Source organism: Pelodiscus sinensis, chromosome 31, assembly GCF_052426305.1.
Source record: "Pelodiscus sinensis isolate ZL-2025 chromosome 31, ASM5242630v1, whole genome shotgun sequence".
NCBI classification, from domain to species: domain Eukaryota; kingdom Metazoa; phylum Chordata; order Testudines; family Trionychidae; genus Pelodiscus; species Pelodiscus sinensis.
In genome coordinates, this window is record NC_143082.1 from 3,991,309 (window position 1) to 4,003,561 (window position 12,253).

The following is a 12,253-nucleotide window of genomic DNA, read 5'->3' on the forward strand; positions in this document are numbered from 1 at the left end:
GAGCTTTGTATCAGAGCTGGTTGCCATGGAGAGCGGGGCGGGGCGGGGCCGGGGGCGAGGCGGCTGCGGGCCAGGTGCGGGGCGGGGAAGCGACCACGGGGTGCGGCTGGGCTGTTACCCCGCGTCCCCCCGGCCCCCCCGCGCTAGGGACCCCTCCCCCCGGACCCCCCCTCTAGGGACCCCCCCGCGCTAGGGACCCCTCCCCCCGACCCCCCCCCGCTCTAGGGACCCCTCCCCCCGGACCCCCCTCTAGTGACCCCCCTTCCCCCCCCCCTCTACGGACCCCCCCCAGGGACCCCTCCCTCCCGGCCCCCCCTCTGGCCCCCCCTCAAGGCTGCCCCCCACGCTCTAGGGATCTGCCCAGGGTTCCCCCCATCTGGTCAAGGCTGCCCCCTCCCTGCTCAAGGAGCCCTCCTGCTCTAGGTGCACCCCCCAGGGTGCCCCCCCCTAGGATTCCCACTCCCCCATCTGCTCCTGGGTGATCCTCTTTCTGATGCAGGGTGCCCCCTCCGCTCCAACGTGCACCCCCCCCTCTGGAGTGCCCCCATTTGCTCCAGGGTGCCCCCATCCACTCTAAGGTGTCCCCCTCCCTGCCCAGGTTGCTCCTCTGACAGCCCGAGCTTGCCTCTGTGCCTTGCCTCTCTGCTCTCCGGTTCCTCCCTAGAGCCAGGGGGCTGCTGTCGCCATGCCTGCAACCCTGGGCCCTGCTGGGGTGAAGCCCCCAGTCCACGAGCAGATCTCAGAGATGCAGAATAAGATACAGCTCCTAGGTATGTAGCTGTTCCTCAGCAATGTGGGAGGTGGAGGGGGCCTTTGTCTTGGGCGCAGGCCAGAAAAGGCTGCGGGGTGTCAGCATTCAGAAAGCGGGGAGGGCCCCACATGTGGATCTCCATCTGCACTGGTGCTTCCATCTCAGCTCAAGCTGCCTGCAGTGCGCTGTTAAGCCAGGTCATAGCGTGGGGTGCAGAGAGTTAAATTCTTCCCTCTGGCAACAGCTTTTGACACAGCAAAATCCAATCCCAGGGGATGTTGGGAAATAATAGTCCCTAGGTCACGTAGTGCTTCTCATCCTTCAAGCACAAATCCATTTAAAGGTGGTCAGTACCATTTTACAGAAGGGGAAACTGAGGCACAGCAGGGCCGAGGCTTCCGTGGGGTTGCCCAGCTGCAGAGTGAGGAAGAGAACCCTGGTCTCTGAGGTCCCAGTCCAGTGCTCCATCCTCTAGGAGTAGATAGAGGTGACAAATTGAGCAGAGGTGCTTTGCTCACAGCATCTATAGACACTGGAACTCCCTGCCGCTGGATGGCAAACAGCAGGATTAGAAGAGGGACTGGTTGTGGATAAGAAGATTCAGAGCTAGAACAGTTCGTGCTAACAAAGAGCATCGGAAGGGATAGAGCCCAGCTGGACTCAAGCTCTTAGAGACCAGAGAAGATCATAGAATCCCAGGGCTGGAAGAGACCTCAGGAGTCATCGAGTCCAGCCCCCTGCCCAAAGCAGGACCAATCCCAGCTAAATCATCACAGATCTCGGGGTGGGCTGGGGGATGTTATTCCTCATCTGCTGTTGAGGAGGGTTTCCTGAACTTTCCTCTGAAGCTGTTTGCTCTCAGAGCCTGTGTGATGAGCTGTGTGGACCTTGTATTTCCCATGCGTGTCCCCCAGGCCTCAGAGCTCATGGCCCAAAGGAGGAATTCAGAGGAGCCCTCCTATGGGCTGGCTTTTCTCCAGCTCAGCTGCCGGTCATCTGGCTGCTAAGCGCCCCCTAGGGGCTGTGGCTTTTGCTGGCCCAGAGGGGAGAGCATGTCCCCCGGGGCGTCCCATCTGAGTCCTGGCCATGCCAGCGAGAGCCAAGGAGCTGGCCAGCAGTGTCCCCGCTGCCTGTCTTAGCACCTCCCCGCTGCGGGGCTGTTTTGCACCCTTGGCAGAGGGCGACCGGAAGGCTTTCTACGAGAGCTCCCAGTGGACCATCAAGAAGAACAAGGAGTCCATCTTGTGGCTGCGGCAGGAGAACAAGAAGCTGCACAAGAAGCTGGCAGCCTTCGTGGCGGTGAGCAGCCCCTGGGAGGGGGACAGCAGGGAGCACCACACCACCCTGCGTGGCCTCGCTCCCTTCAGGGGGCACGTCAGATGCTCCTGAGCCGGAGAGCAGCAGCTGCAGCCTCCCCGCTCCCCCGAGATGGTTCAGCTCTTGATCGGGCCCAGTGTTGAGGGGTTTATGTGGCGGGGCGGGCGGGAGTCTTACTAGCATGTGGCAGGGTGTATTGGGGTGCGCAGGTGCGGGAGACACCAGGTGGTGTGGGGGGGAGGTGTATGTGGGTGTGAGGATGAGTGAGGGGTATAGGAGGATGCAGGGAAGTGTGTGGGGTGTGCAGGTGAGGGTGTACCAGGCACTGTAAGTTAGTAGGTGTATTACAGCTGGGCCTAGGAGCCCCAGCCATGGCCCAGCGACCCAAAGTGCCAGGTGCTGTACATTATTTCTTAGGTGTATTACGGTAGCACCCAGGTGCCCCAGCCATGCACAACCACAGAACAAAGAGACCATCAACCAGGAGCTGATGGGGATCTGGGGGGTGGGGGGAACAGGCAGGCAGCTGGGGAGGCACAAGAGAAACAGGAGACCACATTGGTCAGCGGGATGGAGCATGTGTCTGAGCGGCCGGGGCAGGCGTATCCAGGAGCCGGGACGTCTGCTGCACAGATCGACGTGAAGTGTCACCTGGTCGGGGTGGCGCTGCCTGAGGTGACAGCAGCCCTCTCGTGTTCTGCAGGGCGATGAGCAGATCATACAGGAGGTGTTCCGGGACCGGGCTGCCGAGAAGGCTTCCCTGAAAAATAAAAGTGGAGAGGTACGCCGGGGGGGCTTTGTGCTGTGCATGTGCCAGCCAAGCCGTTTGTGGCTACGGACGTGCAGTCTCCAGGCCCGCCTTTCTAGAGGGGGGGGGGGAAACATCAGGGCATAAACAGTGGGGCGCAAGGGCTGCAGATTGGGACTGAGGGGCACAGGGAGAGCTGCATGTGGGGAGCCCAGAGCTGGGGTGCCAGGGGCTGTGGGTTGGGAATGAGGGGAGCCCAGGGCTGAGATGACCGTGGTCTGTAGGTTGGGCTAGAGGGCGGGTGACTAGGCAGTAGTGTCTGAAAAAGCCATGGGGTTCGGGGGAGGGGGATGAGCCCAGCTCTTCTGGTCCCCAGGGAAGGGCAGATTCAAGCTGTGGGTGCAGTGTGGGTGGGAGATTTCAGTGAGGTCCCAGCCCGAGCCATCGAGCCGAGCGGCTGCCCAGGAAAACCCCTGGCCTGTACGATTGGCCCTGTCCCTCCTCTCCCCTCCCGAGGGCGCCATCGAGTTCATCAACCACCGGCTCTGCGAGAAGATCAACCGGCTGAACGACCTGAAGCACCAGGTGGAGGTGAGGAAGCGGCGGCTGGAGGAGCTGCAGCTCCAGTACGACTCCAAGCTGCAGGAGGCCCGGGGTTTCCAGGAGGTAGAAGAAGGTGACACAGAGGCAGCCAAGGTGAGAGGGGCGTTTGGGGAGCAGGTGGGGAGGCTCAGGCTGACCCCTGCACACCGGGCAGCGCTCACACTCCACACCCAGCGCTTTAGCCAATGGGGCAGGTTCATGTCTGTGCTGCATGCTGGTCGTGGTTTATTAGGTGTATTACGGTAGTGCCCTGGAGCTCAGCTGTGGCTCAGGAGCCCATTGTGCCAGGCACTGTGCACTAATAGTAGGTGTATTACGGTATCTCTGGCCCAGCTAATGCTCAAGAGGAGCAAGGTGGGCAGGGAGTTTGGGACGCCAGCTGTAGCCCCATCGGGAGGGGCGGGTCGCTAACCGTTGGCAGTTTTGTTGGCTGAGCAGCTGGTGCCCTCGGGCTCTGCCCATCCTGCTGCTTGCTGACCTCTCCTGGTCCTTGCCTCGTCCCCCCCATGTCTCTAGTGTGATGCTGGGGAGGCCACGAAGGCTGCTGGAGTCTGATCGCTGAGCCTGGCCGCCATGGCAGACTCACCCCCCTGCTGACACGGGCCTGTCCCAGTTCCTCCTGTGCTTCCCAAGCAGGGTCAGAATCATGGGGAAACCGAGGCACGGAGCAGGGACGTAGCTGAGCCCAGGCTAGAACCCTGGTCTCCGGAATGCCAAGCCAGAGCCTCCTTCCCATGAGCCTCTGGGAGAGGTAATGGAAGCCAACCCCTCTCCTCTCCCCAAGGCAAACAGACAGGCGTCATCTGCCGCTGAGCAGCCCTGGGCCCAGGCAGCAGGCAGGGCACTTCTGAAGGGGTGTTCCTACCCCTCTGGCCCTGCCCCACATTGCCAGGTGTCTGGGGAGCAGCTCTGGCCCCTCCCAAAGGCACAGCTTCTGCCAAGCACACGGGATGCCTGTTCCCAAAGCAGGGGGAATTCTGGGATCAAACAGACCCTGGCGAGGGGCGTGAGGGCGCGACAGGAGGGTGCTGGGCTCCGGGATGGCACAAGGCTAGGCCGGAACCCCTTCAGCGCTGGCTCCTGCCTGTCGGCCGGGCAGGTGCTGTTTGCAGCACAGTCGGTCCCGGACAGCCCCATCGGGGGCTCAGTTCAGCTCACAGCGGGCTCCTGGGAACAGCCACCTGAGGGGACTCCCCACATCCTGATGAGCGGGTGGGTGATTCGGTGCCGTCCCTCTCCCGCCCAGGCCCTGCGCAGGCTGGAGAACCAGCTGGAGAAGGCCCGGCTGAAGGTGGAGGAGGCAGAGCACATCACCAGCCTGTACCGCCAGCTCAAAGCTCACATGCAGGTGGGGGCGCCATGGGGGGGGGGGCTGTACAGAGAAATCCCCCTTCCTCCTACTCCCCAGAGCTTCTGGGGGTCGGGCCCCTCCTCCCCGTCACCTCCCCGGAGGGAGGGGCTGCTGGCCGAGGTCTCCCCGGGAACCTGCCAGGCTGGGAGGCGGGTGCTCTGATCTGGGCACATCCCTGCCCTCAGGGGCTGATGCTGCTGCCCCCCAGGAGCAGAGCTGGACGGCCCAGCCCCAGCTGGATGCGATGGAAGCTGAGACCCTGCGGCTGCGCCATGAGCTCCGTGGTCTGCACGCGATGAACGCGGAGGCACAGGCCACGCGGGACGCCGCCAAGGTATGGGCGGGGGCGGGGCACCAGGGTACGGGCGGGTGGCAGGAGGGTGCAGGCGAGATGCTGCCAGGGCATGGGGAGGCTGCCGGTGCAGGGGTGGGGGAAATGCAGGCTCAGTTCAGCACCCAGTGGGACAGGGGCCTGCAGGGCAGACTCCTGGGGCATCAGCGTGGATATCCCTCCCCCCACATCAGTGCGGGCCAATGGGTCGTTCTAGCCCCCACCTCCCGGCTCAGCCTCGGGGGGGGCCCTCATGCCTGCTTAGCCCTGGGGGGGCCCGCTCCGTCCCGGCTCAGCCCCAGGGGGCTCATAGTCTTGTACCCCTCGACCTTTCTTGCCTCAGTGCCCGGAGGCCCGTGCCAGCTGCAGAGCTGCCCTGTGCTGGTGAGCAGCAGCATTGGCTGCTCTGTTCCCCCCGGCTCGTCCCTTGGGGGCTAAGCCAGCGCTGATGCCCCCCAGGAACAGCTGCAGCTGCGAGAGGACAGTCTCTACCGGGAGCGGTACACACGGGATGTGAAGCTGATGGAGCTGAAGAAGCAGGCGGAGGAGAGGAGGGCGCAGAACGAGCGGGTGGAGAGACGGGTAAGGCCGGAGGGGCAGGGGCTTGGCCCCCACCCTGGGCAGCCCCTCTCCCCTCCCCGCGTTGGGGGAGAGTCCAGGCTCCCAGCTCCCCCGCTAAGGCTGATGCGGTGCCTCTGGCAGTCCCCACCCTTGGGGCGCGTCTGTCCCTTCCCCCACCCCCGTCTGCCCAGCTGTGGGTGGTGGCGGATGGGGGGGAAAACTCTGCCTTGGGCCAGGGCCACCCAGAGCGGTTTCCGTGGGACCCATTCCAGCCTGTCCTGCTAATGCCACAATCTGGGCTTGGCCGGTGGGGGCGGCAGGGGCTGGTCAGCGCGCCCTGTCCCTGAGTGGCTGCGGGGGGGGCCTGGTCGGCGTGCATTGCCCCCTCGTGGCCGGTGAGGGATTGGGGGCGTGGGATTGGGGGCGTGGTCGGTGTGCATTGCCCCCTCGTGGCTGGTGAGGGATTGAGGGCGTGGGATTGGGGGCGTGGTCGGTGTGCATTGCCCTCTCGTGGCCGGTGAGGGATTGGGGGCGTGGGATTGGGGGCGTGGTCGGTGTGCATTGCCCCCTCGTGGCCGGTGAGGGATTGGGGGCGTGGGATTGGGGGCGTGGTCGGTGTGCATTGCCCCCTCGTGGCCGGTGAGGGATTGGGGATGTGGGATTGGGGGCGTGGTCGGCACGCCCTGTCCCCGCGTGGCCAGTGGAGGATTGGGGGCTCCCTGCGTGGCCAGTGGGGGAGCAGTTGGTGTGCCCTGTCCCCTCATGGTCAGTGGGGGGTGGGGGAGCGGTCGGTACGCCCTGTCCCTGCATGGCCGGTGGGGGGTGCGTGGTCGGCACGCCCTGTCCCCCCGTGGCCGGTGGGGGGTAGGGGAGTGGTCGGTACGCCCTGTCCCTGCATGGCTGGTGGGGGGTGCGTGGTCGGCACGCCCTGTCCCCCCGTGGCTGGTGGGGGGTAGGGGAGTGGTCGGTGTGCCCTGGCCCCCCGTGGGGGGTAGGGGAGCGGTCGGCGTGCCCTGGCCCCCTGTGGCCGGTGGGGGGTAGGGGAGCGGTCGGCGTGCCCTGGCCCCCCGTGGCCGGTGGGGGGTAGGGGAGCGGTCGGCGTGCCCTGGCCCCCCGTGGCCGGTGGGGGGTAGGGGAGCGGTCGGCGTGCCCTGGCCCCCCGTGGCCGGTGGGGGTAGGGGACGCACTGCCCCCCCAGCTCATTTCCCAGGGTCCGGCCCAGCTGCTCTGATCCCTGGCGCTGGCGGAGGGGCCGCGGGGGGGTCTGAGTGCCGCGTGTGCCCCCAGGCCCTGCGGGACCGCCTGCCGCTGCAGACGGAGGAGCTGCTGAGCGCAGGCCAGCGCAGCAAGGGCTCCAGCCTCCGCGCCAGGCAGCTGCTGGGCTCCGTGGCGGTGGAGGAGACTTTTGACAGGATCAAAGTGGCCACTGGGGTCACCAGCTCCAGGGTGAGAGGCTGAACAGAGCTCTGCCCCCAGCGCCACCCCAGGGTCCCTGCCCAGTGACATACCCCTGGGCTCTAACCACTAGGTACGCTCCCCTCCTGGGGAGTCCTGGCTCCCAGCGCATCTCCCCCACCAACCTCCCCTGGCAGCTGGCACAGGCCTCGGGCCCAGGCCCTGTCTCGGGCCCTCGACCCCATGGCTCGCTCGTGGCCCCGGGCCCTTGTCACTGCCACGTGGCAGCCAGACGACCTGCCCATCCCCGACCGCTGCCAGCCACACGCTAGCGCCCCCTAGCAGTGGGCAGGGGCGCCCTCCTCGGGTTTGACCGTGGGCCTGGTGCCAGCATGGCCCCTCCCCCAAGCTGCCCCTCCTTGGGGAGGAGGGGAGTGGCACCTGCCGAGGCCCTCGGGGAGCAGGTTGGTGCCAGCGGGGCGCTCTCCTTCACGCCCGCCCCATGCCGCTCACCCGGAGCCGCTGCCATGGTGACAGGCTGGCTCACGGCCAGCGACCTCCGTTATCGGCTTCCCTGGGAACCAGAGCGGGAACAGCCGCAGGCGCCGGCCCCGCCCGGGACAGCGAGCCATGGGGCGGCCGGGGGGGCCCTGCCAACGGGGCACCTGAGCTGCCCTTGTCCTGCCCCACACACTGATCTCTGCAGGGGTGTGGGACACTGGTAGGACAGCCAGGCTGTGCCCTCCCCACCCCGCTGGAGGAAAGAACCCAGAAGTCCTGGCTCCCACTTCCCCCACCTGAAATAACCACTAGCCCCCACTCCCCGCCCAGAGATGGGGGTAGGAGTCCTGCCTCCCCCGCTCCCCAGAGGGGCCGTTTTGGCAGAGGGGGGCAGAAGGGGCCTGGTACGGCCCCGGGGGCTCCAACACCCCCTCCCCGGCAGGACGTGGTGAGCCGGTTCCTGTCTCAAGGAGAGACCAGCCGACAGCTGGAGCAGCTGACCAGGCAGAACGAGGAGGCGCTGGTGCAGCTGCGGGCGGAGGAGGAGGCGCTGCAGGCTGAGCTGCAGGGCCTCCTCTACTCGGGGGACGCCCAGGTGACAGGGTGAGTGCCAGCCCCCCTCCCACTGGTGTGTAAAGGCAGGAGCCCCCCCACCCCACCCCTCAGTACATGGGGGGCTCAGGTTAGAATCGGGGGTGCTGGGAGCCAGGAGTGCTGGGTTCAGTTCTCAGGTCTGAGGAGAGTTAGAGCAGGCGGGTTCTGTCCCTGGCTCTGCTCAGGGAGTGGGGGCTAGTGGTTAGAGCAGGCGGGTTCTGTCCCTGGCTCTGTGTGGGGCGTGGGGGCTAGTGGTTAGAGCAGGCGGGTTCTGTCCCTGGCTCTGTGTGGGGCATGGGGGCTAGTGGTTAGAGCAGGCGGGTTCTGTCCCTGGCTCTGCTCAGGGAGTGGGGGCTAGTGGTTAGAGCAGGCGGGTTCTGTCCCTGGCTCTGGGCAGGGAGTGGGGGCTAGTGATTAGAGCAGGCAGGTTCTGTCCCTGGCTCTGTGGGGCATGGGGGCTAGTGGTTAGAGCAGGCAGGTTCTGTCCCTGGCTCTGCGCAGGGAGTGGGGGCTAGTGGTTAGAGCAGGCGGGTTCTGTCCCTGGCTCTGCGCAGGGAGTGGGGGCTAGTGGTTAGAGCAGGCAGGTTCTGTCCCTGGCTCTGCGCAGGGAGTGGGGGCTAGTGGTTAGAGCAGGCAGGTTCTGTCCCTGGCTCTGCGCAGGGAGTGGGGGCTAGTGGTTAGAGCAGGCAGGTTCTGTCCCTGGCTCTGGGCAGGGAGTGGGGGCTAGTGGTTAGAGCAGGCAGGTTCTGTCCCTGGCTCTGCGCAGGGAGTGGGGGCTAGTGGTTAGAGCAGGCAGGTTCTGTCCCTGGCTCTGCGCAGGGAGTGGGGGCTAGTGGTTAGAGCAGGCGGGTTCTGTCCCTGGCTCTGTGGGGCATAGGGGATAGTGGTTAAAGCAGGCAGGTTCTGTCCCTGGCTCTGCGCAGGGAGTGGGGGCTAGTGGTTAGAGCAGGCGGGTTCTGTCCCTGGCTCTGTGGGGCATGGGGGCTAGTGGTTAGAGCAGGCGGGTTCTGTCCCTGGCTCTGCACAGGGAGTGGGGGCTAGTGGTTAGAGCAGGCGGGTTCTGTCCCTGGCTCTGTGGGGCATAGGGGCTAGTGGTTAAAGCAGGCAGGTTCTGTCCCTGGCTCTGCGCAGGGAGTGGGGGCTAGTGGTTAGAGCAGGCGGGTTCTGTCCCTGGCTCTGCGCAGGGAGTGGGGGCTAGTGGTTAGAGCAGGCGGGTTCTGTCCCTGGCTCTGCGCAGGGAGTGGGGGCTAGTGGTTAGAGCAGACGGGTTCTGTTCCTGGCTCTGTGGGGCGTGGGGGCTAGTGGTTAGAGCAGGTGGGTTCTGTCCCTGGCTCTGTGCAGGGAGTGGGGGCTAGTGGTTAGAGCAGGCGGGTTCTGTCCCTGGCTCTGTGTGGGGCGTGGGGGCTAGTGGTTAGAGCAGGCGGGTTCTGTCCCTGGCTCTGTGCAGGGAGTGGGGGCTAGTGGTTAGAGCAGGCGGGTTCTGTCCCTGGCTCTGTGTGGGGCGTGGGGGCTAGTGGTTAGAGCAGGCGGGTTCTGTCCCTGGCTCTGTGCAGGGAGTGGGGGCTAGTGGTTAGAGCAGGCGGGTTCTGTCCCTGGCTCTGTGTGGGGCGTGGGGGCTAGGGGTGAGAGTGGGGGACTGGGGGCAAGAACTTCCCCTGCACTGGCAGGATCTGAGGGTAGGAGCTCTCTGGCCCCGCCCCATGGCTGGCAGTGCCCACAGCCCCGGTGCCCACGCTGCCCGCTCCCCAGAGCCCAGCGCCTGCTGGAGGAGCTGCGCGCTCACCTGCGCCAGGAGGAGACGCGGCGCGACGCGGCCAAGGGGCAGCTGGACAAGGTGACGCGGGTGCTGCTGGGGGCGAAGGCGGCCGTGGAGCACCTGGCCCAGAAGGTGCAGCACATCTGGCTGGTGAGTGATCAGGCAGGCAGCCCCTTGGCCGGCACAGCGCCCCCTGTAGGCTGCCAGGGGGAGCAGTTTGTGCCCTGTGCTGCCAGCCGGGGCCCCTTGGCCACGCCCTGGGCTGAACACGGGAAGGGGCCGGGCCTGGGTCCTGGCTGGTCTCGGGCTAGCCCCTGCCTGTGCTCGTGCCTCAGTTTCCCTGCACCTATCTCCCCCAGGACAGCGGGCGCTTTGCCGGGGCGCCGCCGGACGAGGCCGCCAGCGACTACGTGCTGGAGCTGCTGGCGCAGACGGAGGAGAAGCTGCTGAAGGTGCTGGCTGGGCTGGCCGACCACGACCACCAGGAGCTGCTGCAGAGAATGGCCGAGGAGGAGGTGGGCTTGGGCCGGGGCTCCCCTTCCCCCGCCACGCCGGCCCCCAGGCGCTAACCCTGCCCTCTCTTCCAGTTCCATGCCAACCTGGAGGGGCGCTTGCCCAGCGCCAACGTCCGGGTGAGGCTGCCCGTGGCCCAGAAGCAGGACATGTACTATGGTGAGAGGGGGGGCCCGCTGGGGACTGGGTTCCTGCGGCCTGGGGAGGCAGGGAGGGTGGGGGAAGCAAGGGGTGTACCAGTGGGTGCTGGGGAGGCGGGGAGGGAAGCAAGGGGTGCACGTGGGGGGCTGGGAGGAGTGGGGGTGTCCCAGGGGAGGCGGGGGCAGGTGTGGGCGGAGGGCGAGGCCTGCTGGCCCCGTGCCCACCCCCCAGCCGTGCCCCATCTGCCCCCAGACGAGGACGCCAGCGGGGACGACGATGGCGACGTGGTGACGCGAGCCGCCCTCAAGCGCCAGTCCCAGCAGATCATCGAGGCCAAGACCAAGCGCCGCAACCGCCCCAGGAAGAAGGAGGGGAAGCTGTAGCCAGCCCGGCAGGGGGAGCCCCCAGCCTCGGGGCTCAGCCCCCCTGGTGGGGTGGGGTCACTGCTAGGGAATTAAAGGCACAGCTGGCTCCCGCCCAGGGCCCTTGACTGTGAGCCCCCTGCATGTTGTGCCCCCTAGGGCTGGCGGCTGGCCACCCCAGTTCCTGCCAACCCGCCCCAGCCCCACCGTGGGTCAGGGTCCCTGGGGCAGCAGCACCTGCTCCCAGGATGAAGGTCAGGGCTGCTCGCAGCCTTGCCAGGGCCCCTGAGCTAGCTGGGGAGGGTGGGGCCTGCCCCATGGTGCACCCTTCAGGCTGGGGCCTCCCTGCAGCTGGGCCCCTCCCCTCCGCCGCCCTAGGGAGAAAAGCAGCCTCCTGTCCCCTCTGGTCCACATGTTCTGACCCCCTCTCCTCATGCCCCCCCCCCCCCCCCACAGGCAGTGGGTGAACTGTGCCCAGCCCCGGCCGGGCCTTCGCATGCTCCTGGCTGCCTCTGAGTGCCTGCTCCTGCCCCTCCCTGGGACCCCCAAGCATCTCCCCTCCCTGCCCTGAGGGGCGCCCCCCATCGCCCCCATGTGCTTGTGTGATTCAATAAAGCCGCTCTGGCTGCGCAGCCCTGGCTCCGTGCAGTGCGCCGGGCATCCCCTCCCCCTCCGCAACGGGACCAGCAAGTGCCCCCTGGGGCCAGCTCCGCCAGGGAGCGACGGGGATCTCTCAAACCCCCCCCCCCCCCCCCACCCCCTAGCACTGCCTGGGAGAGCGACGGGGATCTCTCCCCCCCCCCCCACAGCATAGCGCCCCCTAGCACTGCCTGGGAGAGTGACGGGGATCTCTCCCCCCCCCCCCCTCAGCATAGCGCCCCCTAGCACTGCCTGGGAGAGTGACGGGGATCTCTCTCCCCCCCCCCCACAGCATAGCGCCCCCTAGCACTGCCTGGGAGAGTGACGGGGATCTCTCCCCTCCCCCCCCCCACAGCATAGCGCCCCCTAGCACTGCCTGGGAGAGTGACGGGGATCTCTCCCCCCCCCAGCATAGCCCCCCTAGCACTGCCTGGGAGAGCGACGGGGATCTCTCCCCCCCCCCCCACAGCATAGCGCCCCCTAGCACTGCCTGGGAGAGCGACGGGGATCTCTCCCCCCCCCCCACAGCATAGCGCCCCCTAGCACTGCCTGGGAGAGCGACGGGGATCTCTCCCCCCCCCCCCACAGCATAGCGCCCCCTAGCACTGCCTGGGAGAGTGACGGGGATCTCTCCCCCCCCCCCCCCCCCGCAGCATAGCCCCCCTAGCACTGCCTGGGAGAGTGACGGGG

At 66.8% G+C, this 12,253-nt stretch overlaps 1 protein-coding gene across 3 annotated transcripts; it reads left to right on the top strand.

Annotated features, from left to right (window-relative positions):
• The first annotated feature begins 40 nt into the window (after window positions 1-40).
• ODAD3 (outer dynein arm docking complex subunit 3) lies at window positions 41-11,556 on the top strand. Of its 3 annotated transcripts, none has more exons than XM_075902340.2 (14): window positions 41-74; window positions 599-770; window positions 1,929-2,050; window positions 2,772-2,849; window positions 3,333-3,512; window positions 4,666-4,767; window positions 4,979-5,104; window positions 5,561-5,683; window positions 6,950-7,108; window positions 8,001-8,161; window positions 9,902-10,058; window positions 10,268-10,423; window positions 10,496-10,580; window positions 10,815-11,556. In XM_075902340.2, the coding sequence occupies exons 2-14, from the start codon at window positions 686-688 to the stop codon at window positions 10,943-10,945; spliced, it is 1,665 nt and encodes a 554-aa protein (XP_075758455.1). In that variant the 5' UTR covers window positions 41-74; window positions 599-685; the 3' UTR covers window positions 10,946-11,556. The 3 variants fall into 3 exon arrangements, 2 of the variants coding, with proteins under 2 accessions (XP_075758455.1, XP_089631013.1); XR_012896654.2 differs by lacking the exon at window positions 41-74 and having other exon boundaries at window positions 390-770; window positions 10,815-11,136; window positions 11,172-11,556; XM_089774887.1 differs by lacking the exon at window positions 41-74 and having other exon boundaries at window positions 390-770.
• Window positions 11,557-12,253: the final 697 nt, after the last annotated feature.

Coding starts and splice junctions, on each gene's coding strand:
- ODAD3 (XM_075902340.2), top strand. CDS start 686: ATGCCTGCAACCCTGGGCCCTGCTGGGGTGAAGCCCCCAGTCCACGAG. Junction 7,109..8,000: donor CTGGGGTCACCAGCTCCAGG/GTGAGAGGCTGA, acceptor CCTCCCCGGCAG/GACGTGGTGAGCCGGTTCCT. Junction 8,162..9,901: donor GGGGACGCCCAGGTGACAGG/GTGAGTGCCAGC, acceptor CCCGCTCCCCAG/AGCCCAGCGCCTGCTGGAGG.